The 23,056-nt window shown below is 37.8% G+C and overlaps 1 protein-coding gene across 1 annotated transcript in view; it reads right to left on the bottom strand.

Moving 5' to 3' along the window:
- Positions 1–14,179, bottom strand: part of USP38 (ubiquitin specific peptidase 38) — a 33,540-nt gene extending 19,361 nt beyond the window's left edge. Inside the window, exons 1-4 of the mRNA XM_047091267.1 lie at positions 12,950–14,179; positions 11,209–11,344; positions 4,362–4,491; positions 2,077–2,178 (exon numbers count right to left, since the gene is read on the bottom strand). Of these exons, the coding sequence (XP_046947223.1) occupies positions 2,077–2,178; positions 4,362–4,491; positions 11,209–11,344; positions 12,950–13,631 (1,050 nt within the window). The 5' untranslated portion in view covers positions 13,632–14,179. The remainder of the gene's footprint in view (positions 1–2,076; positions 2,179–4,361; positions 4,492–11,208; positions 11,345–12,949) is intronic.
- Between the last annotated feature and the right edge of the window lie 8,877 nt (positions 14,180–23,056).

The following is a 23,056-nucleotide window of genomic DNA, read 5'->3' as shown; positions in this document are numbered from 1 at the left end:
TATGTGCAAGCAGGCTGTTACCTTCTAAATGCTTGGAAGTTGATATTTTTTGAATGAGAAAACCTAAATATTTGTCAACATTACTGTAATACTCATTAAACTTAAGTTACTATTTGAGACAATGTATATAACTTATTAGAAGCTTTGATATTTTTCTTTTGTATAAATTTCTTTCCACTTATAAAAAGCATAAGAAAAGTAATTTGATCTATAAATACACACATTATAACATCAATCTTGGTTTGCTCTAAAATAGTATAAACAGGTAATGTAATGAAGAGTGATGGTGATTCCAGATTATTGCTTATACTTAACAACTTCTAAACCTGAATCCTTCACTGAATTAGTTATAGCTGATTTAACTACCACATGATTTAACTACCACTAGATGCTCAAGTTCATTTTAGTTGAGTAGCTGGTCTGGCTATACAAATATACATATATATGTATGTATATATACATATACCATGCTTATAGTATGGAAGCAATAATTAGATATCAGTTTTTAGAATTTACTAAGCCAGATGACAACTTTTAATTTCAGATCTAATGATTTCTTAAATAAATGACTTCATATTTCAATAAGCTAAATATTTCAGTCAACCATTTTTTTTAAACTATATATTTTTTCAGAATATAAAAGAAATACAACAATATGGAGTATCTTCCATCTTTTAAAAAACTGTGAACAAAGAAATGGGTTTAGAGTATGGCATAAATGACTAATCAGACAGATTAAGAAATGTCCTCAGTTTGAGGAGCAATAAACATTAGAATGGATGACTAAGTTATGTTAGAGAATCTCCTTTCCAGAAATTCTGAAAAGAAAGCTTTTCTCAATTGGCCTACATGATTGTGCCTGAAGAGACACAAATAACTGATGTTCTTTACCTTGTTAAACTTTGCTAGTTCACCTGATGTATTAGCTCAAGTTTTGAGCTTTGCTTGTATAACCAGCAGATATAAGGTTACTGGTTGATGGTCAAGATCACCAATTAAACAATTAACTAGAAATTCTCACTAGACTCTGCTAGTATACCTGCTATATTAGCTTAAGTTTTGAGTTTTGTTTGTGTAACAAATATAAGGTTACTGGTTGATGGTCAACATCACCAATTAGGCAATTAACTGTAGAAATTCTTGGAATAACACAACCTAAGTGACAATGCATAATGTAATTACTTGTTGGTAAGGTTTACTTTCTACAAAGCCTGCAGATTTTCCTTCAGTGGCAGTGAGGCACTGAGCAGCCTATGCATGTATATGGTTCTCGGAGGCTAGTTAGTTATATTTCTAGCTAACAATGAACAACTGGGATTCAGCACTTATTCATCAGTCTCCTTTGAATCTGCTTGTAGTGGGTCCGCATTCCTAAGATTTTTACATTGTGGCTGGATTGATAATGAGGTTCTAGTCCTATAAAACCGAGGATCAGACCCTGGAGGAAGCAAGTAACCAGATAAAGCACTGCCTTTCTGTGATGTGCTAGATAGATAAGTGGACAGGTTCTTTGAATAACATTTTATCATTTCCACCTGTAATAACTGATAATCAAATAACTGAAATCAGATCAAATCAAAACCAGTGATGGTAGCTCATTAAAAGTGGTAGGATTCCAGATATATTTTAAAGGTGGAGTCAACAGGATTTGTAGGTTATACGCTGGGAGAGAATGAAGTCTTAGTTCTGGGGCTATAAAACAATTGATGTTTTCACGTTTCAGAAATTCTAGGGCAGTCAATGGTTTTAAACCATTTTTCTTCTTCTACACTGTTCATACATGAAACAGACAACCATCAGTGATGTGGACATGTGACATCTCTCGTGTAGAACAATAACTTTCAGTTGCTGGTAGTGGTTGCAAGTGGAGCAGTTTTGGTGAGACTCAGACATTCCAGAAATATATTCTTTGGAGGGAAATCCCATCACCTCAATTTTCTAAGAAATCATAAAGCTACAAGAAAATAGATTCAGGACTAACTTACGATCTTTTGACTACATGTAAATGTGACTCAATATTAAACTTAAATTTTAAAACAAAGCTTTTCAATGTAGAAAGCTTGTGTCCCAACTTACCAAATGGAACGCTTCTGGAGAATGCTGAAAACTAAGCAGCATATGTGAAAGAACTGCAAGAGCACCAGGTCTCACAAGAGGAAACCAAAGTCGATTAAAAACCTTCAAAAAAGATAAGACATCCATCTTAAGGAGTTTGTAGGGAAATCATTAACCCAGTCAGCGGTTATTTTCCTTGGACCAAAAATACGTACCTGAGTACCCCCTTTCTGGAAAGTCCTATCATAACATGTTATTAAACTCTGGGAGAGAGAAAGGTGGGAGATAACAACATGACTGACGTCAAGGGAATGCAGTGGCCTAAATAACTCTTAAAACCCCTTGATCAAATAAAGATCTGTCAAACCTTATTTACAAAGTGATAGTTCCTTGACCCAACTTCATTCAATTCATTCAACAAATATTTACTGAGTACTTACTACTGCTCGGCATTGTTCTAGGCACTGAAGATACAACGGTGGATTAAAAGAAAAACTCTAATCCGATCAGGCTTACTGTCTACTGGGTGGGTAGACAATGAAAAGTAACATGGAGACAAGTGCTATGAAGAACAGGGACTGAGTAGCAATGGGGTGTGCTATTTTATTATGATATTCAAAAAATTACTCATGTAAAAGATGACATCTGACTATAAAACACTGAAGGAAACGAGAATAAGCCTGGCAGATACCTGGGAGAAAAGCATAATAAGCAAGGCAAATGCCAAGCACTACAAAGGCCCTGAGGCCTGCAGCTTGCTGTACTAGAGATACAGCAAAGAGAGCAGTGTAAGCAAAGCACAAAGACTGAGGCAGTAATAGATTTGATGAGAGAAGCAGCAGTGGGTGAGATCACGTAGGAGTTATAAGACACCTGTGGGGGACCAAGGGCAGGAGCAGGGAGACTACTGCAATCAGTACATCAAGGCATGATAATGGCTTTGGACCAAAGTGATAGTGATGTAGCTGGTTAAAAGTGATAGGATTCTGGATGTATTTTAAATGCGGCATCAACAGGATTTGTAGGATAACAGCTGAGAGAGAATGAAAAGAGAGAAGGATAGCTTCAAGGTTTTGGCCTGGGTGAGTGGAAGGATGAATTAACTATATAAGATGGGGAAGACTAGTCTGGGAGGGAAAAATCAGAGGTTATCATGAAAAAGTTGAATTTGAGACCGAAGTATAGACAGGTGGATATGTAAATATGGAGTTCATGGGAAAATAATGAATGAGAAATAGAAACCTGGCAGTCGTTAACTTAGAAACATTATTTAAAATTTTTTTTTTTTTCAACGTTTATTTATTTTTTTTTGGGACAGAGAGACACAGAGCATGAACGGGGGAGGGGCAGAGAGAGAGGGAGACACAGAATCGGAAACAGGCTCCAGGCTCCGAGCCATCAGCCCAGAGCCCGACGCGGGGCTCAAACTCACGGACCGCGAGATCGTGACCTGGCTGAAGTCGGACGCTTAACCGACTGCGCCACCCAGGCGCCCCTAGAAACATTATTTAAAGCCATGGAACATATATGCTCTGAGTATGGATTGAGAAGAAAATGGATCAAAGATGAAAGAAACTCTAAAGCACTCTAAAGTTAGAAAGATCCACTATAAGAGACTGAGATGCTAGTGAACCAGGGCAAAAAGAGAAGTGAACTGGGACAAAAACTAAGTGAGGAAAGTATTTCAAGAGGGGGTGATCAACTGTCAAATGCTGTTGATAGGTTAAATGAGAGGAGGCCTGAGAAATAACTCTGAGTTTAGCAATACTGGAAAGCACTGGTGTCAAAGATAGTTTTGGTTGAATGATGGTGGCACAAGCTTGATTAGCTGGATGCAAAAGATAATAGGAGGGGCGCCTGGGTGGTTCAGTTACGCATCCTATTCTTGACTTCGGCTCAGGTCATGATCTCAGTTTGTGAGTTCGATCCCCACATAGGGTTTTAGTGCTGACAGTGTGGAGCCTGCTTAGGATTCTCTCTCCCTTCTCTCTGACCGCCCCCATGTGCGCACACGTGCGTGCACTTGCACAGGCACTCTCTCACTCAAAATAATAAACATTTAAAAAAAAGGAAGATAATGGGAGGAAATGTTTTCATATTCAATACTTGAAAACAGCAAAACTATTTTAATTACCTATACTTAAATACCATTTTCAGTTTCTAAAGGCTGTTTCAAAATTATTATTCAAAACAAAACCCAAAATAAGAACATACTCAACATTAGATACTTTACAGGGGACAACTCAAAGATAAAACCATTGATTAGGAGACCATTCATTTTAAGAGATTTAAATACTCCCACTTACCAGTTCTATTTTCAGTAAAGTAACATCTATCAAAATAGTAAACTTCTGGACAGCTGCTAGTCCTTTCAGGAGTGCAATTACCCATGTGTCCACATGCTGAGCCAATGGCCAGGACAGCCAGTCAATCATTCTGAAAATTGAAAAACAAAACTATTAATCTTGAAAATATTTTCAACATCTTTTAGTTGGAAATAACAAGGGTTAGAGTAGATAACCACTCCCTTTGTGACTCAGTATTTACTGAGTTTGCTTATGAAAAGCATTGTTTTAGATGTAGAAATGAGGGGTGCCAAAGTGGCTCAGTTGGTTACTCGGCTCAGGTGATGATCTCATGGTTGGTGAGATGGAGCCCCACACCAGGCTCTGTGCTGACAGTATGGAGCCTGCTTGGGATTCTCTCTCTTCCTCTTTCTACCCCTCCCCTGCTTATACACTCTCCCTCTCTCAAAATAAATAAACATTAAAAAAATAAACAAAATTATAAGATGTAGAAATGAGTATAATGGGTGCTTGTACTCAAGGAGTTTCCAATCTTGTAAGCTGATAGTTTCTCACATATTTCAATAAAAAGAATTTCTGATAAAGGGTCATTTCACATAAATGCAAAGTTTTAAGTTGAAGTTACATAGTGGAATCTAGAATTTATTAGGCAAACTTACTCTAAGAAGAACAGTTCAAATGTAGTTCTCTAAGATACAAAGGAACAAAATTTCTCTTTTCTGGTAACTGCAGTCTAAATATGAAATGCATTTAAAAAAGACTGTATTTTGAATTGTGAAACAGGTCTCTTCACCCTTTCAGTATCCTACCATACCAAGAAAAAAGGACACGTCAAATAGATAAAAGGGTACTGAAGTGTAAATATACCATATATTGAATTACTGAGTGTTTATATTGAATTAGTGTTTTTCTTCTTGAGTAGCAACCCAGTTTAATGGAAGTAACAGCAAAGTAAGATGGAGTTTGACAGAGACTGTCCCCAATGTTAGACATCAATCACAATGAAGAGTGGTACAACTCTTTTGGAAAACATTTGGGCCAAATGTTCATATTATTTGATCCAATGATCCAATTCTGGGGATTACATAAGAAGAAAATAGTAGTGGATAAACAAGTTTTTAAAGTCAGAGTGATCTAGTTTCAAAATCTCAACTTACCATTTATTAATTGGGGGGGGTGCTCTAATACCTGATTAAGTTATTTAACCTCTGTGTCTCAGTTTTCTCATCTGGAGACTACAGATAAACATGCTTATTTTACAGAGCTGATGTGAAGACTACATGAGTTAATGTATGACACTGGAAATACTCAATGTGCATGCTTCTCTTCTACCAAATATTAACATATGTGGCAATAAATAATTGAACAAAATGTCCAATATAAATATTAAGTATACAAACATATGACCAAAAGAGCAACGAACACGTTTAAAAAATGGCCTCCTAAATTGACTTGGTCATTTTCACAACAGTTACGTTGTAACTACCTACATTAACACTGGAGTGTTATCTTTTTTAAGGTTTTTGCTCTTAAGATTAAAATGTTCCATCCGACATCAAGAGTGGTCCAAAGTCCAAATGCACATTAACTACTAGTTATCTGTATGTTCCCTATGCTCTCTACACATATTAATTTCTCCTCTTGTTTTTCTGGCCATCTTCTTCTAACAATGATGGTTATAAATCATTTAAGTAGTCCCTGACAGCTGTTCCACATCTTCCAACCATTGTTAAGCGGATTTTCATAAAAGTTTATAGTCACTCTACATACATAGAGTAGAGAGACACTTGCATTTGTGTACAACGAGTAATTTCACTGTAGCATTGTATTTAGGATATGAAAAAAATGCAAACAATATAAATGTCTATAAATAAGGAAATAGCTAAATATACTATGGAACATTATGTAGAGTTTTAAAGAATAAGATGGATGTATATGAATCTATCCATGGGGGTCCAACATGGAAAGATCTGAAATACTGTTCAATTAAAAAAGAAAAAAAGTGCCAGTAAGTCTTTTAAAAACTGTTTTTGTTTAAAAGAAAATGATGTGAGTACATATTGTACATTTTTTGAGTGCAAATATGCACACAAAAAAAGATGTGGTTCAGAGAAGGGGTATATGGGAGCACATCTCCTGGGCTCTATGGACTCTGCCCTGTAGGAAATGGCACTGCTGGAATAGAAACTAGGCTCCCTGGAACACAGGGCCCTGGGCCAGAACTCCCCTTAGGTCAGGTCTAAGGGGGCAGAGTAGAAAATTCCACTTAGCTATGGTTCTTCATTATACCTAATCACCCTATAAGCTTTTTTCTCGCCTCTCCATTTCTAGCTTCCCATCTCATAAGCCTCTACTCTTTACCTTATCCCATATGTCCCCAAACTCCTGACCACCCTAAAGAAACTTCAAGTCAGAAGTAACATGAATTAGAAGCCATTCACTCAACAAATATTTGAGTGCCTATTATAAAACAGGTATTCTATTAAATGCTGAAAATATAATAGTAGTTACAATTTCTGCTTTCAAATTGCTAAGAAAAGTTAGGAAATTTGTCAACAGTTACACAATTAATAAACAGTAAGTAGTACTGCTATTTGAACTAAGGTCTGCTGGTAAGTAGCGGAACACTTTTAGCTACACTTTAATTATATTCCAATTGTGCTTCAATCTGACAGGACTAGCATATGCCCAAATCCTTTCAGGCACAGGCATTGTGAGATGAGTTATTTTTATGGTTAACGACAGTAATCTTGTCCACCATGCATTGGTTACTGCATGAATTTTAAGGACACTTAACCTTGATATATCAAGTTAATTTCTTACCATTTAAGAACATTTAACTGTAGTTGTAATTTATGTACTTTGAAGTCTTTCTTCCTCCATTAGGCCAGGAGCTTAAGAGCAGTGATCTTACTATTGGGTTTTTGTTTGTTTGTTTGTTTTTCGATCTTTAATCTTTGGACCCCCAATATTTAGCACAGTGCTTGGCACTGAGAAGGAGCTCAAATTTGTGGAATAAATAAAACCATTTCTTTCTAGAGCTAAAAAATATGCAACTTGAAAACCCTTAACATTAAAATTAGCAATATTATATAGGACATAAAATAGATTTATTCTTAATTTGTGGAGAATAAAACCAATTTTCACTTTTAGAAGGCAGCTTCATGGCTAGATCCAGCCTCAGTTGCATATTTGTTACACCGTTTTAAAAACTGGGAAATTTCACATAAAAAACTTTCAGGTTTCTTTTGAAAAATCAGATCAGCCACACTGAACTCAAATTTCCTTGTGGCTCAAGAAAAATGGAGTTGAGGATTAGCTTCCCCTTTTGGAAGGTGATTGTGCACCCCATCCCTTATTATTTGTTACATACAGCCTATTTCATACTTTAATGTTACTTATCTGGTCCTGGTATGGTATTTGGATTTCTTTGTATTATAGAAAATAACTGTTAAAGCATGGTAAGTTGTCTGTGTGGGGTAGTACGGAGTATGGGGAATTATAAGGTGGGAGTATGATAAACTAATCATAGCTATTCTTTTCAGTTACATTTGCAACATAAGAGTAATTACTCCAGATACACTGTAGGTTAAATAGGATCATGTACGATAAATCAGAAATGCAATACAAAAACTGGATCACAACTTCCCATCCAAACAAATAGGCAAAAATTAATTATTGATTATATTTTATTTTAAAAAATTTATTTATTTATTTTAAGCAATCTCTATGCCCAATGTGGGGCTCAAACTCACGACTCCGAGATGAAGAGTTGTGTGCTCTTCCTACTGAGCCAGACAGGTGCCCCACAAATATATTTTAAAAACAAAACAAATTCATGGGGCACCTGGGTGGCTCAGTCGGTTGAGCAGCTGGCTTCGGCTCAGGTCATGACCTCACAGTTTGTGAGTTCAAGCCCTGCATCGGGCTCTGTGCTGACAGCTCGGAGCCTGGAGCCTGCTTTGGATTCTGAGTCTCCCTCTCTGCCCCTCCCCTGCTCTCTCTCTCTCTCTCTCTCTCTCTCTCTCTCAAAAATAAATAAATAAACATTAAAAAAAAATTTTTTTTAAACAAAACAAATTCATAAGTTGGATACTATGACTGTTTGAAAACATTGAAAAATTAGGATTAAGAGTGCTGACTGCCAAGAATTGGAATTTGCACTTGATGTAGCAAGTGGTGAAGTCATTATAATTTGTTGATCAGAAGGGAAAAATGAATAGGTCAGGATGATTTAGAGAAGAGAGCTAAGTCAACTGATGGCAAAAAGACCAACTAGAAGGTTCTGTTGTAATGACTTAGGGCATATAATGAAAAATCTTGAATATTATTCCCTATGCAATGAAGGTGACAGACCAATTGATATCTAATTTCACTTTCAGCTCTGAAATCTATAATTCTCTGAATCTTCCCATTTTATTTAGAAGACCACATAATTTATGATATATTCATCTCAAAGAGAAAGAAATTTTAGTGCAGTTGTAGTCACACTGACAAAGGAATATTACTGCTAGGCAGGACACAGAAGGAATTTCATTATGGAGAGATGGATGAGATATGAGTGTTTCTTAAAAATAAATGAACAATGAGAACGTTACATAAAGACTTGGAATTCAACCACGTATAGAAGAGAATTGATAAAATGATAAGAATAAATGGAGAAGTAAAAATAGAAAGGACAATATGAAGAAAATCCTAATAGAATGGTGTCACAACATTTCTAGAACTTTAAGAACTATGAATATAAAGATACCAAGAAGATGAAAACAACAATACAGACCACCAAATATGGCAAAGAGATCACCATAAATTGAAAGTAGTGGGGATAGGGGTACCGGGGTGGCTCAGTCAATTAAGCACCTGACTCTTGATTTTGGCTCAGGTCATGACCTCATGGTTCATGGGATTGAGCCCTGTGTTGGGCTCTGCTTGGGATTCTCTCTCTCCCTTTCTCTCTCTGCCCCCTCCTGCTCTCTCTCTCAAAATAAATAAATAAACTTAAAAAAAAAAGTAGTGGGGATAGAGGCCATACAGCAAGAACAATTTATGTAGACTTTTCTTCAATATACAAAGCAAGTTCACGTATCTATGGAAATTAAGGAGAGAATGAGCAATGAGAATCTGAAAGTAATAGTTACAGATAAATTGATTCAGCTAAATTTAAGAGCACAAGGAAGAAAGAAGGAAAGCAAGAAGAGAAAGTCCTTTTTAAACACTAGACAAAAAAGGGAAAAAGGTAGAAAATATCAAAGTCCTCAAAGTTTGTGTGTTACAGACAGTGAGATATGTATACATGTAACTTTCTGAGAAACCAACATAAATACTTAAGTTTATGTCATGACTGTAATTTTATAGCAGGTACACAGAAACCATTTTGTTCCAAATCCCTGTATTTTATTTAGATGTGCTATACATAGATACACACAGATACACACAGATACACACACACACACACACACACACACACACACAATTACAAGAAACCCCAGGCAGATATGAAACAAAAATAGGTAGAGAGGAAAAGCTCAATTAGAAAAAGAGTCATTGAAATAAAGAAACATAATAGTTGGAATAAGCTCTATAAATGGGTACCTTTGAAGAAAAAATTATAGCAAATTGTAAGACAGTTCTGATGTTTTTCCCCTTAGCTCTTCACAGGGTTTGCTCCCTCATTTCATTTACATCTTTACTTCATCAGCACTGTCTCATTGAGGCTTTCCTAATCCATCCTATTTAAAATTCCAAGCCATTTCCTCATATTTTATGTCTTTCTTATCTACTTTTTTCCCAAAGCACTCATCACTATTCAACATACTAAATTATAATCTTACTTATCATATTTAATAAAATCTAAAACAAAATCAACTTTAGGATGTATAATTAGTTTACGTATCACTAAGGCAGAAAAGTCACGTCTACAGCAAATGACTGCGTATTTCCACATTTTAACATCTCTGAAATCAGGATGCATCTTGGAATCAATAAAATATGTTATTAGTTTACTGTATGCCTTTCCATCTAGAAAGTAAGCCCATGAAGACAGATAATTTTATCCATTTGTTCAAGGAGATTCTGAAACACTGCCTGGCACTTATGGTAAGTGTCCAATAAATGTGATTTGAATAAATAAATGAATGACTGAGTTAATAAAAGCATGAAAATGTTGAGAAGGATAAATAATATTAAGTTTACACCTACAGATATATGAATAAACTGCAAAACATCAAGAAGGAGAAAAACAAACATTAGCAGAAAAGCCTAACTACTGACAAAGGAATGACAATTTGACTGACAGCAGACTCCGTATCAGCAACAATAGTTGCCAGAAGACAATGCAGTATTATTTTGAAAATACGAGGAGAAAATGACTATCAATTAGAATTCTATATTTTGCCAAATTCTCTACTGAAGATTAAGGAAGAAAAAACGTATTTCAAGCAAAGGTCGAGTGCATTACCCAGAAATTCCAGTTGAAAGAGAAAGTAAAAGTATATACTTAGCTTAAAAACAAAACAAAACAAAACAACCAAGAGAGAAGAAATAGGTTCCAGAAACAATAATGAGTAAATAAATTAGTAAAATATATTGATAATCTAATATACAGTAAGCATATATGTCTATATTTTTGGAATTAAAGTTTAGTTGAAAATGTTCTTTGAATTACTGGAATGCCTGTCAAATCTATAGTATGGTAAATAATTCATTCCAATTACTTTGGAGAATCTTTATGCATTTGATTCTATGATTTCAGTTTTAAAAATCTAAGTTTTTCATTACCCACACAATACAACAAAATATCTCCTCCTCCCAAATCTACAACACCATCTATAGTGTCATGAAGAAGTACCTGCAAAGAGCTTGGGTCATACTTGCATCTTTTACATTTGGATCCGTAGTTAGGCTCCTGATGAGAACTGTAATCATCTGAAGAGGAATATGCTGCACAAGGCTTGCCAATGCTACAGAAGGTTCAAATGATGCATCTATTTTTTTAATTAAAAAAGAAAAAGGAATATGGCAAGAAAATTCAAGTAAAGTATTTAGAGAGAAACAATTTACCAAAAAAAAAAAAAATGTTATTGCAGCAAAGGTGTTAATCAGGAAGCAGTTGTTAATGTTCTACCTCATGGGTAGATGTTAAATTACAGAAATGAGAGATGAGGGTGAATAGCAATGACTGTTCATTACACAGAAAATTACTACAATATAAAAACTATGGTTCGCTATTGCCAGATTTAGTCTGTAAGTTACTTTGTTTTCCTGTATTATTTAATATTAAGTTACTGTTGTGCTAAAATTTTCATTTGTAAGTCAGCAATGAAAGGTATCATTTAAATTCCCACTTTAGACCCTTCAATGTAACTTATAACCATGAATTACAGTAGTCATTATGTTGTTCTAAGGAAGATTTAAAAAATATCTTAATGAAGTGAAAATTAAGGTGAATTTTGAGGGAATTTGCTTAAACTACATAATAATTGAACAATTCAAGGTGAGCACCTTTACTGCTACAGCTGACAAAGTTCTGGGGAAATCTTACAGTTCTAGCTACACTGGTAATACAAGAAAAATTACAACCAAAAGAATAAAACAACTAAGATGCTGCAAATATACACTTGGTAATTCTTTCCTAAACATATTTAATTCATCACAATGCATGAAGCTTGTTAAAACTCTACTCTTATTTCTCTCTGGTTCTCAAGATAAAAGGAAGACACCTCCTTAAGAAGTTGATTCAAACAACAGCCAGGGAGAATGACTGTACCAAGAAGAGAGGAAGTAAACACAGTTTTGGATCTAGTTTCACAAATTACAGAGCTGAAAGCTCCAAGTCCAAAAAGGAATGTAGATACAAGGTAAAATCCCTGGTGAGAAAGCATATTCTTGCCAATTATTACTTGGCTCCTTCCCACTTTCTAAGGATGTAGTTCATGGGCTATACCCTGAGCACAAAAACACCTATTTAAGGCCTCATACTCTTTCCTTTCCCTCATTCTACCTGCACCCTTTCTTTCCTACACTACAGCAGACAGAAAATGTCAATATTTAAAAAGTACATAATTAGCTTGAATAATCCAGTAATAAAACAAACCGCACAGCCCATGAATAAAAAAGTGGGAAAATTAAAAAAAAACAGGGGAAAAACTCGTAACGACAAGATGACAGAGTCAAAGTACAATAATAACATGATAAACATTATCATGCTGTCATTAGTCACTAATGAATAGAAGCTTTATATAGTAGTTGTCAATCCTCAAAGCATTCCATAACTTCAGCAGAGGCTGGGCAATTAAGCAACTTATTTAGTGCCAAAGATCTTAGACCTCAATGTTCTCAACATTTAAAATAGGAACGCTGTCTTTTTTTTAAGGCACAAAGGGACAGCATAAAAAGGGTAGTGAATAGGAATACAATTTTGGATGAGGGTATGGAGATTTGTTTTCCATTGAAAATGTTTTCAGGGCAGAGAACCAAACATGGTTTTGTGTGTGTGTGTGTGTGTGTGTGTGTGTGTGTGTACGTGTGCGTGTGTAAGAGACACAATGAATTTCCAAGAGAGATTTTTTTTGGAATATAATAACACTTACCTGTGGAAGAAATGCTTGCAAAAACTTCTTGCAGGGAAGGGAGGAGTGTGGAGGGCTCGGCCTTCCAGATGTTCTGCAGCAAGTTACTCACTTTTGTCACCTGAGACACATATTCCCGCAGCTCCTTCTCCTGGGTGGACACGCACTGGAAATGGCCTATCGTTCGAACAAGCTGTTGACAGAAGGTGATTGACAATTTTCCCTTGGGGATGCACTGCACGAAGTCGCTCAACAGGTCGCTCAGTCGGGCACACAGCTGCGGCTCCGGCCTCTCACACACCATACGTAACACCTCCACTTGAAGCAGGCTGAAGAGGTCTAGCACCGACGGGCAGCTCATGATCAGCTTCAGGCCGTTGTGAATGTAGTCCAGAATGGCTACGTCCTTCCTGTCCAGCGAGTGGTAACCCTGCTGAAGGAGGCCCAACACGAACGTCTTGTTGAAGAAGGACTCGAACTCCGGCCGGTGGTACCGTGCATAGGCCTCCAGCACTTGGTGCCCCACCTGCCGTTGAAAGGGGTCTTGGCCCTCCAGGATGAGCCGGGTAGTCAGGTCAAACATGGCTTCGCACTGCGCCTCGTCCAGCCAATGCTCTGCTGATTCCACCACCTTCCGCACAATCACCCGTTTCAGGGGCAGTGGGTGCGAAGAACTCACCAGGCCCTCCAGGATCTTGTCCATTGTCGCCAAGCTGCAAGGCCAGGGCCACGGGGTTAGGAGCGGGGGCCGACAGTCCCGACGTGGGGCACAAGAGTCCCGTGGCAAAGGGGAACTTGGGGCGCAGCAGTAGCGGGACCGACCACCGCCACCACAGTCTCAGCAGCCACATTTATCGGGTAGGGGAGCCCATCCAAGTCCGGGTGGGGGGTGGCAAGCCTGGGTAGCGTAAGAGCCAGCACCGCCCGTCGCGGGCCTAACTAGCCAGAGGCCCGCACTCCGCAGATGCCCTGGGCCTGCGTTCCCTCTCAGCATCAGCGCGGAGGGGATGGCGGGGACCCTCGGCAGCGGCGGTCACATAGGGCCCGGGGCTGCCAGCCAGTAGGTGGAGGAAGCTCGCCTTCGCTTCCTGGGGCAGGTGTGGGCGTCCGGCCTTTAGCAGGTCATAAGATGAAACCCGCCCTGGGTTGAGTCAGAAGCCGCTGTCACTGAAGGTGCCGGGTCAGCTCCGGAGAAGAGAAGAAGCTAACACACTTGACCCGGATTCAGAAGGTCCCACAAACAGGAAGTGAAGGACTAAGACCCTCCTGAAAGGCCCGCCCCTCCGCCCCTCCGCCCCTCCGCCCCTCCTCCGCCCCTCCGCTCCTCCGCCCCTCCTCCGCCCCTCCGCTCCTCCGCCCCTCCGCCCCTCCTCCGCCTCTCCGCCCCTCCGCCGTCCCGCCCCTCTCTCCCTCTCCCCCTCCTCCGCCCCAACTCGCAGACTCCCCGCCCCCCACCCCGTCTACGCGCGGAATCCCTCCCCGTCTTGCCACTGCTGCGCAGGCGCGGCCGCTGACTGTCGAGTCGCGCGGCGACGCTTGCGTCAGTGCGCATCGTGTGTCGAGTCACAGGCGGCTTTCTGGGAGGCGCGGCCGCGAGCGGAAGTTGAGGAGGTGGTCAGGATTTTTAGGATTCCTACTTCCTGATCTCTGTAGCTTCTGTCCGGGTCAGGTTACTCGTGAAAGCCCGAGGAAGTGCTATTTATGTAACATTTTGTGAATAAGAAAGTTTTGGAAACGCGAGAAGAGCATTTAAGTAAAAAGTAAGGAAGGGAACTCAAAACTGGGATTGAGGAGAAAATGTTTAAGGTCTTGGCTCATTCATCGAGAAATGAATTAAGGCTGCTAAACGCGAATGGCTTTCTCCTATGTTGTGGTTATTAAAGTAAGGACTGTACTGGCAGCTGCATACACATTTTAGGAAGGTCAGTGTTGGTAGAGGTTTGCTTCGTCAAGCGTCTAAGTCTTTTTAGTGAGCTTTTGGAACATCCGGAAAAACTAAAAGCCGTCCCCAAAATAGAAGAGTAAGGAAAATGGCAGGTGAGAAAGGATGAAAGGCATATATTTGCCCATGTCGTAGTAAAGAGTATTTAGTACCTCTTTTTGTTGCACTTCACTTAAAGTAAATAGTGCTTCGCAGATACTGGGATTTTTATAAATTGAAGGTTTGTTGCAACCCTGTGTCAAGCAAGTCTTTTGGCACTGGCTTTCCAGCTGTTATTGCTAACTTCATAGCTTTGTCGCATTTTGGTGATTGTAATATTTCAAACTTTTTGATCATTACTTGTTAGGGTAATCTGTGAGCTGTGATTATTCACTGGAAGCTCAGATGATGGTTGGCATCTTTTAGCAGTATAGTATTTTTAAATTAAGGTATGTATGTTTTTAGACATAAAGCTATTACACACTTAATAGACTACAGTGTAGTGTAAAATTAGCATTTATATACCCTAGGAAACCTCAGAGTTCATTTGACTCCATTGTGGTAATCATTACAGTGGTCTGGAACTGAACCAACAGTATCTCTGAGGTATGCCTGCATGTGTGTTTGCTGACATTGGAGATGGTTTATAGCAAACAGATGCAGTCATCATGATTGTACTCTCAAATTAAATACCAAAGGTTCACAATAAGAATTTAGGTTTTAATCAGAGGCCTTTAAATTGGGAAAATATTGCTTCATTATAGCCCCATTCAGGTTTGCCTAATATAGTTGTGAAATTTGGCATAAATAGCCTATAATGGTGACCAAATTTTAAAGAAATGGTTTAAGATTGCTTACTTTGCCAAATATTGTTTTGCTTTTACCCATTTACAAAATGATTACACCAATATATTTAACATGTCAATTAGGGTAATCTTAAGAATAGTTTAGATGAGGGCCGCCTGGGTGGCTCAGTCGGTTAAGTGTCCGACTCTGTTTTGGCTCAGGTCATGATCTCACAGTTTGTGAGTTGGAACCCCACATCGGGCTCTGTGCTGACAGCACAAGCCTGCCTGTGGTTTTCTCTCTCCCTCTTTCTGCCCCACCCCTGCTCGCTCTCTCTCTCTCTCTCTCTCTCTCAAATAAACACACTTTTAAACAAACAAAAATAGAATAGATGAGAAAAGAGTTAAGTAGAGGAAACTTGAGACTTAGTTGGTAGGAAGAAACTGAAGATAAAAGAGAAATAAAACAATTGATTTATCATGCTAGAGCACAGGAATAGCTTTGAAATTCTTCCTTTTCAAATAGAGGGTAAAACCACAGAGTAAAGTTTGACTTTACTGGGAATGGTGCCACACTGGAAGACAAAAATCATGTAGAAAGTAAAACATTAAGAGGAATGAATGGTAGGATGATGAATTTAAGGTGTAGCAGAGATTTGGAATTAGCTTAGTGGAGAATTTGCTAGGGAGCCAATTGAGGATGACTGAAGATTGCTAAACAACAGTGAGGTAATTACCCCAAAATAGGCAGGAAAAAATATTGGTTGGTTAAAAACTTGACAAATAACTTTAAATCATTAATGACCTTTCATTTTTTCTGTTATGTGTTGAGAAATCGAATGTTGTAAAATAAAATATGTGAGAGGACGTAGTGCAAGTTGTTCTCAGTCTGCATAATACATACAGATAGCATAGTTTTATACTTATCAGGCTTCCAAAAGCACCATGACTCAGTATTTTAAAAGTACTTACTAGGGCGCCTGGGTGGCGCAGTCGGTTAAGCGTCCGACTTCAGCCAGGTCACGATCTCGCGGTCTGTGAGTTCGAGCCCCGCGTCAGGCTCTGGGCTGATGGCTCAGAGCCTGGAGCCTGTTTCGGATTCTGTGTCTCCTTCTCTCTCTGCCCCTCCCCTGTTCATGCTCTGTCTCTCTCTGTCCCAAAAATAAATAAACGTTGAAAAAAAAAATTAAAAAAAAAAATAAAAGTACTTCCTGAGTGATAGGTTCATGACAAAAAATATTTACTAGGGGTTTTATGATAAAGTATTCAATGCATGTTTCCCTGTTTGGCCATTGGTTAAAAAAAATGCACATAATATGCTCTTCTTGTTAGAAGATTTAACTTGAAAGTGGTCAACTTTGTATAGTTTATTTTATACCACATCTAAAAGTTGTATAATAGTACCATGTTCTTATTCAACATCTTAAGATATTTTCAGAAGTCTATGGAAAGGTTTTGTTGGAAGTGGGTTATGCCACTGATCATTGAATTAATAGGTGCTATTGCTACAGCCTTTAAAATTTTGTATAAAGATTTACTCTAAGGCCCCAGTTGCAAATTAAATGGTTTTATGAATATCTTAGATCTGGGAGTGGGAGCTAAGTGATGGGGGTAAAAGAGAAAAAGCTCAAGGTAAGGAATTATCATTTACCAGGCACCACTATTTGCTTGGGACTCAATATAGTATACTTTATCCTTAGTTCTCAAACAGACTTTTGGAGGTAGACATTAGGGTCTACATTTTATAGATAAGGTAATGAAAGTGTGAGAGGTCAAATAAATAGCTGTTAGATGCAAAGTGTGTGTGTGTGTGTGTGTGTGTGTGTGTGTGTGTGTGTGTGTGTGTTTATATGTTTGTGATAGGCAAAGAGGAAAGGCATTTCCAAAGGCAGTGGTTAGAGTTGGCCAACTGCAACCATGCTACTATGAGGTTGTTTTTCCCCAGGATGTTGATATCATCCTATAGAATCAAAAGCAAATTCATTGTGTAGATTAGAAAGAGCTGTGTTTAATAAATCATCTTGTGAATGATTACTAATCACTTTATGCAATTTATGTTCATGTACATTTTTTAAATTGTAAGAAAAAAGGTGGAAAGATACCAATCACTTTGATATGGTGGTATAATATTTTTTATGATTTACATAATGTACACCAAACTTCCCTAACTACTCAGTTTTAAAACCTTCGGTGCTTTCCATCTTATTTAGAATAAAATTCAAGTGCTTCAATTAACAATAAGACTCTTGAGTCTTTTCCTACCACTTTCCTTCTTACTATGTGAGCCACACTGGTCTTCTTATGTTCTTCATGTCAAACTCTTTCAGGTCTTTGGGCTTTTGTACTTACTGAAACGTTCTGCTCTGGCTGCTGTAATTTAAGTCTCTGCTCAGAAGTCATCTCCTCGTAGAGTCAGTTCTAGATTATCTACCACTCTATTATGTTACTCTGTTTATTTCTTTCTAGTACTTAACCACCATGTGAAATTAACTTGTTATTTAATTGCCTGCAGTTCTTTCCACATTTCCTGTAGAATCAAATCTAAGCTCCATGAGGTCAAGAAATCCCAATTTTCTTAGTAAACTCCATATCTAGTAGTTAGAACAATAGCTGGCACAAAGTAAATAACCTAACAATTTATCGAACAATTTATCGAACTTTTTGTTAATTTTTAAACACGATGAGTCACATATTTAAAAAAATTCCAAGAAATCTACAAAATAGCTTCTAGAATTAGTTCAGCAAGGTCTCAGGATACAAGATAAAAGACAAAAATCAATTGTACTTTTATGTACTAGCAATGAACATGTGGGAACCCAAATAAAAAAATATAACACCATTTATAATTACCCCAAAACATTTAGGTATAAATCTTTTTTTTTTATTTTTTTTGTTTATTTATTTTTGACAGAGAGAAAGAGAGAGACAGAGCTTGAGCGGGGGAGGGGCAGAGAGAGAGGGAAACACAGAATCTGAAGCAGGCTCCAGGCTCCCAGCTGTCAGCACAGAGCCCGACATGGGGCTCTAACTCACGGACTGCGAGATCATGACCTGAGCTGAAGTCAGACGCTCAACGGACTGAGCCACCCAGGCACCCCGGTATAAATCTTTTTTTTTAATTTTTTTTTTCAACGTTTATTTATTTTTTGGGACAGAGAGAGACAGAGCATGAACGGGGGAGGGGCAGAGAGAGAGGGAGGCACAGAATCGGAAACGTGCTCCAGGCTCTGAGCCATCAGCCCAGAGCCCGACGCGGGGCTCGAACTCACGGACCGCGAGATCGTGACCTGGCTGAAGTCGGACGCTTAACCGACTGCGCCACCCAGGCGCCCCAACCCCCGGTATAAATCTTATACAACATGGGAATTAAACTGAAATCAGTAAAACACTGATGAAAGATATCAAAGGAAATATATGAAGGTACGTATTGTGTTCATGGATTGGAAACCTTATGGTAAAGATGTTAATTATCCCCAAACTGATATACAGGTTTAACATAATTCCTGTTATAATCCCAGCAATTTTTTTTTGTAGATACAAAACTATTCTAAAATTTATATCGAGAGGCAAAGAAACTGGAATAGTAACAACAATTTTGAAAAAGAAGAATTAAGTGGGAGTAATCACTCTACCCAAATTGAAAACTTATTATATACTACAGTAACCATCACAGTGTGGTACTAGCAAAGGGATAGACACCTAGATCAATGGAACAGGTTAGACTATCCAGAAATAGATGCACATAAATATGCTCAACTGGGTTTTGGCAAAGATGCATAGCCATTCAATGGAGAAAGGATAACCTTTTCAACAAATGGTGCTGGAGCAATTGGATATCTATAGGCAAAGAAAAAAAAACTTGACTTAAATCTCACACTTTATATAGAAACTAACTCAAAATGGACCATAGATTTAAATGTGAAACATAAAATCATAACACTTTTAGAAGAAAATAGGAAAAAATATTTGGGACCTAGGGCTTGGTAAGAGTATTTTGGCATGATACTGAAAGCAAATCAATAAATTGGACTTCATCAAAATTAAAAACTTTTCATTAGTGAAAGACCCTGTTAAAAGAATGGGGGGAAAATAAGCTATAGAGTGGGAGAAAATATTTGTAAATCAGGTATTTGACAAAAGACTTGTATCTAGGATAAAGACCTCTCAGAATTCAATAGTGAAAGACTTTTGTGTATCAAATGACAGTATCAAGAGAGTGAAAAGACTAAACAATGGGAGAAAATATTTGCAAAGTGTACATCTAATAAGGGATTAATATCCAGAATATATAAAAAACTATAATTCAACAACAAAGCAACCCAATTCAAAAATGGGCAAAGGAAGTGAATAGATACATTTGTAAAGAAGATGTACAGATATACAAATGACCAATAAGCACATGAGAAGATGCTTAACATCACTAGTCAGTAGGGAGATGCAATGAGATACCATTTTATACCTATTAGGATGGCTATTATTTAAAAGGGGGGGGGCGGATAGCAAGTATTGGTGAGGATGTGCAGAAATTGTGCATTGCTGTTGAGAATGTAAAATGATGTAGCTGCTGTGGGAAACAATTTGAGGATTTGCTCAAGTTAAACATGGAATTACCATGTGATCCAATCGAGGAATTCCACATTTAGGAATTCCCAAAAGAATTGAAAGCAGGGATTCAAATAGATACTTGAATGCCAGTGTTTGTAGCAGCATTATTCACAATATCCAAGTATTCATTAACAGATGAGTGGATACACAAAATATGGTATATATACACAAGAATATTATTCAACCTTAAAAAGGAGTTAAATACTACAATATCAATCAACCTTGAAAACCTGCTAAGTGAAATAAGCCAGACACCAAAGAACAAAAATTATAGGATTCCACTTATGTGAGGAAAAGTCAAATTCAGAGACAGTTGAGTAGAGGTTACCAGAGATCAGGGGAAGGAGGAGCTTGGGAATTAATATTTAGTGGGTACAGGATTTCTGGGAGGATAAAAGTGTTTGGAATTTGAGAGTGGTGATGATTTCACAACATTGTGAATGTACTTAATATCATTGAACTATACACTTAAAAATGATTAAAATGTTTTATGTGTATTTTACCACAGTAAAAAGTTTTAGAAAATGAGCAGTAAAAAAATTAAGCAATCCAATTAAAGAGCAAAAGACATGAAGACATTTTACTGAAGAGGATATACAGATGGCACATAAGCACAAGAAAAGATGTTAAACATCGGTAGTTAGTAGGGAAATATAAATTAAGACCACGAGATATCATTTACACATCTATTAGAACAGCTAAAATAAAAAATAGTGACAATACCAATGCTGGCAAAGATGCAGAGAAACTGGATCTCATACATGCTGGTAGGAATGCAAAATCATTCAGCTACTCTCGAAAATTATTTGGCAGTTTCTTAACAAATATGCAACTACCTTATGACTAAGCAGTCAAACTGGGTTTTTATTCCAGAGAAATGAGAACTATTCATACAAAACATATACACAGATGTCCATAGCAGCTTTATTTGTAATAGCCAGTAACTAGAAACAACCAAAATGTTTGTCAGTAGGTGAATGGCTAAATAAACTGTGGTATGTCCATACCATGGAATATTACTCAAAATAAAAAGTAAACTTGATAGACACACAACTTGGTTGGAACTCAAGGACATTATGTTAAGTGAAAGAAGCCAATCTCAAAGATTATATAATGTATGATTCCATTTATATACCATTGTCAAAGTGAGAAAATTTTAGACATAAGGGACAGATTAGTGGTTGCCAGAGCTTAGGGATGGTGGGGTTGGGGAAGAGGAGGGTGGGTATGACTATAAAGAGATAGCACAAGGTTGATTTTTTTGGTGATGAAATAGTTTTGTGGTGTATTAGTGTGGGCTCTCTAGAGAAACAGAACGGATAGAAACAGAACAATATGACATTTATTACAAGGAGTTCTCTCACACAGTTACAGACACTGAGAAGTACTGGGATCTAAAGTTGGTAAGCTAGAGTCCAAAGAGAGTCAATGCTATAGTTCTAGTCTAAATCTGAAGGCAGGTAGAGAGAATGAATTCTCTCTTACTCTGCCTTTTTGTTCTCTTCGGGCTTTTATTGGATTGGGTGAGGCTCACTCACATTGGGTAGAGCAATCTGCTTTATATAGTCAGTCAGTGAATCAAATGTTAATCTCATTCAGAAATATCTTTGCAGACACACTAGAGAATAACAGCCAAATATCTGGGCACTCTGTGGCTCAGTTAGAGTAATACAAAATAAACTACACAAGTCCACCCTTTATCAACTTGGCACCCACAAACATCTCCTTAAACCATATTTAATCTCCAAATAAAGACAATAACAAGATCATAATTTTACCAAATATCCTGAAACTTTAACCATTGATGTAAAATTAATAGTACTTACACACTATATGTTCCATCTTATGTTACATAAGGGAATAAGAGGAAAGAAAAAATTCCTGCTGCATATATTAATATATATACTAAGCAAATACTTTTGTTATATATACCATGCAGATATAGTATACACACAAAGCTAACAAATTCAGGAAAATACTTAATGATAACTATAGTCCTCAATTCTGTAACTGGTCATGCGGACACAGCTGGTACTTATAAGAACCTTTTCTCACTGTCTTTATTCTCTTTGCTTTCAGCAAGCACTTCATCTGGTTGTGGCTCTTTGCCTGGTAGAGTGACTCAAACCTTTATTCCTGAGGAGTCTGGGCCATTAGTAGTCCTGCTTGGATTCTATTATAGATTTCCACTGACTTTAATCACTTAGGGTATATACTAAGAGATGCCTTAAGATATCTTAAGGCATCTCTTGTATTCCAGACAGTATATTCTTTATCTCTACCGTAGACTAGCAGTCTGATTTCCCTTTCATGGTCAGTATCAATCACCACAACCAGCACAGCAACTCTCTTCTTTGCCTGTTGATTCATAGGTGTGAGGAATCCAATGTGTCCTAGTTGCATCCTTAATTCTTAGTTTAGTGGAATCGTTGTGTTTCCTGATGGAAGCATTCCTCCATTTGAAGGAGCATTTGAAGGAGCCAGCAGAGCATAAGGCCACAGAGGTATAACAAATTTTGCTAGTAGGTCACCAAGGGTAATAGTGAGTGGTGCCACTCCTACTTCTATCCCTTGATTTCTGGACCTGTGAATCCTGGCTGTGAGAGAAATAGTACCATGTATCAGATGCAGAATCAGAGACTATATAGCCTTCTGGAGAACTTTGTTTCAGCCCTGCAAGTTATTGTCACCTAATTGTCACTGTAACAGTCTTTAAAAGGCTATTCCACTGATCTGTCAAGCCAGCTATTTCAGGATGTGGGGACTGGGGCGGGGGGGGGGCAAGATAATTCCATAAGCATGGGTCCATTGCTACAT

This window comes from Lynx rufus, unplaced genomic scaffold, assembly GCF_022079265.1.
Source record: "Lynx rufus isolate CCGP_SWC_20201006 ecotype Redwood Valley unplaced genomic scaffold, mLynRuf1.p SCAF_3, whole genome shotgun sequence".
Lineage (NCBI taxonomy): Eukaryota > Metazoa > Chordata > Mammalia > Carnivora > Felidae > Lynx > Lynx rufus.
This window is presented reverse-complemented; position numbering and strand designations above follow the sequence as displayed.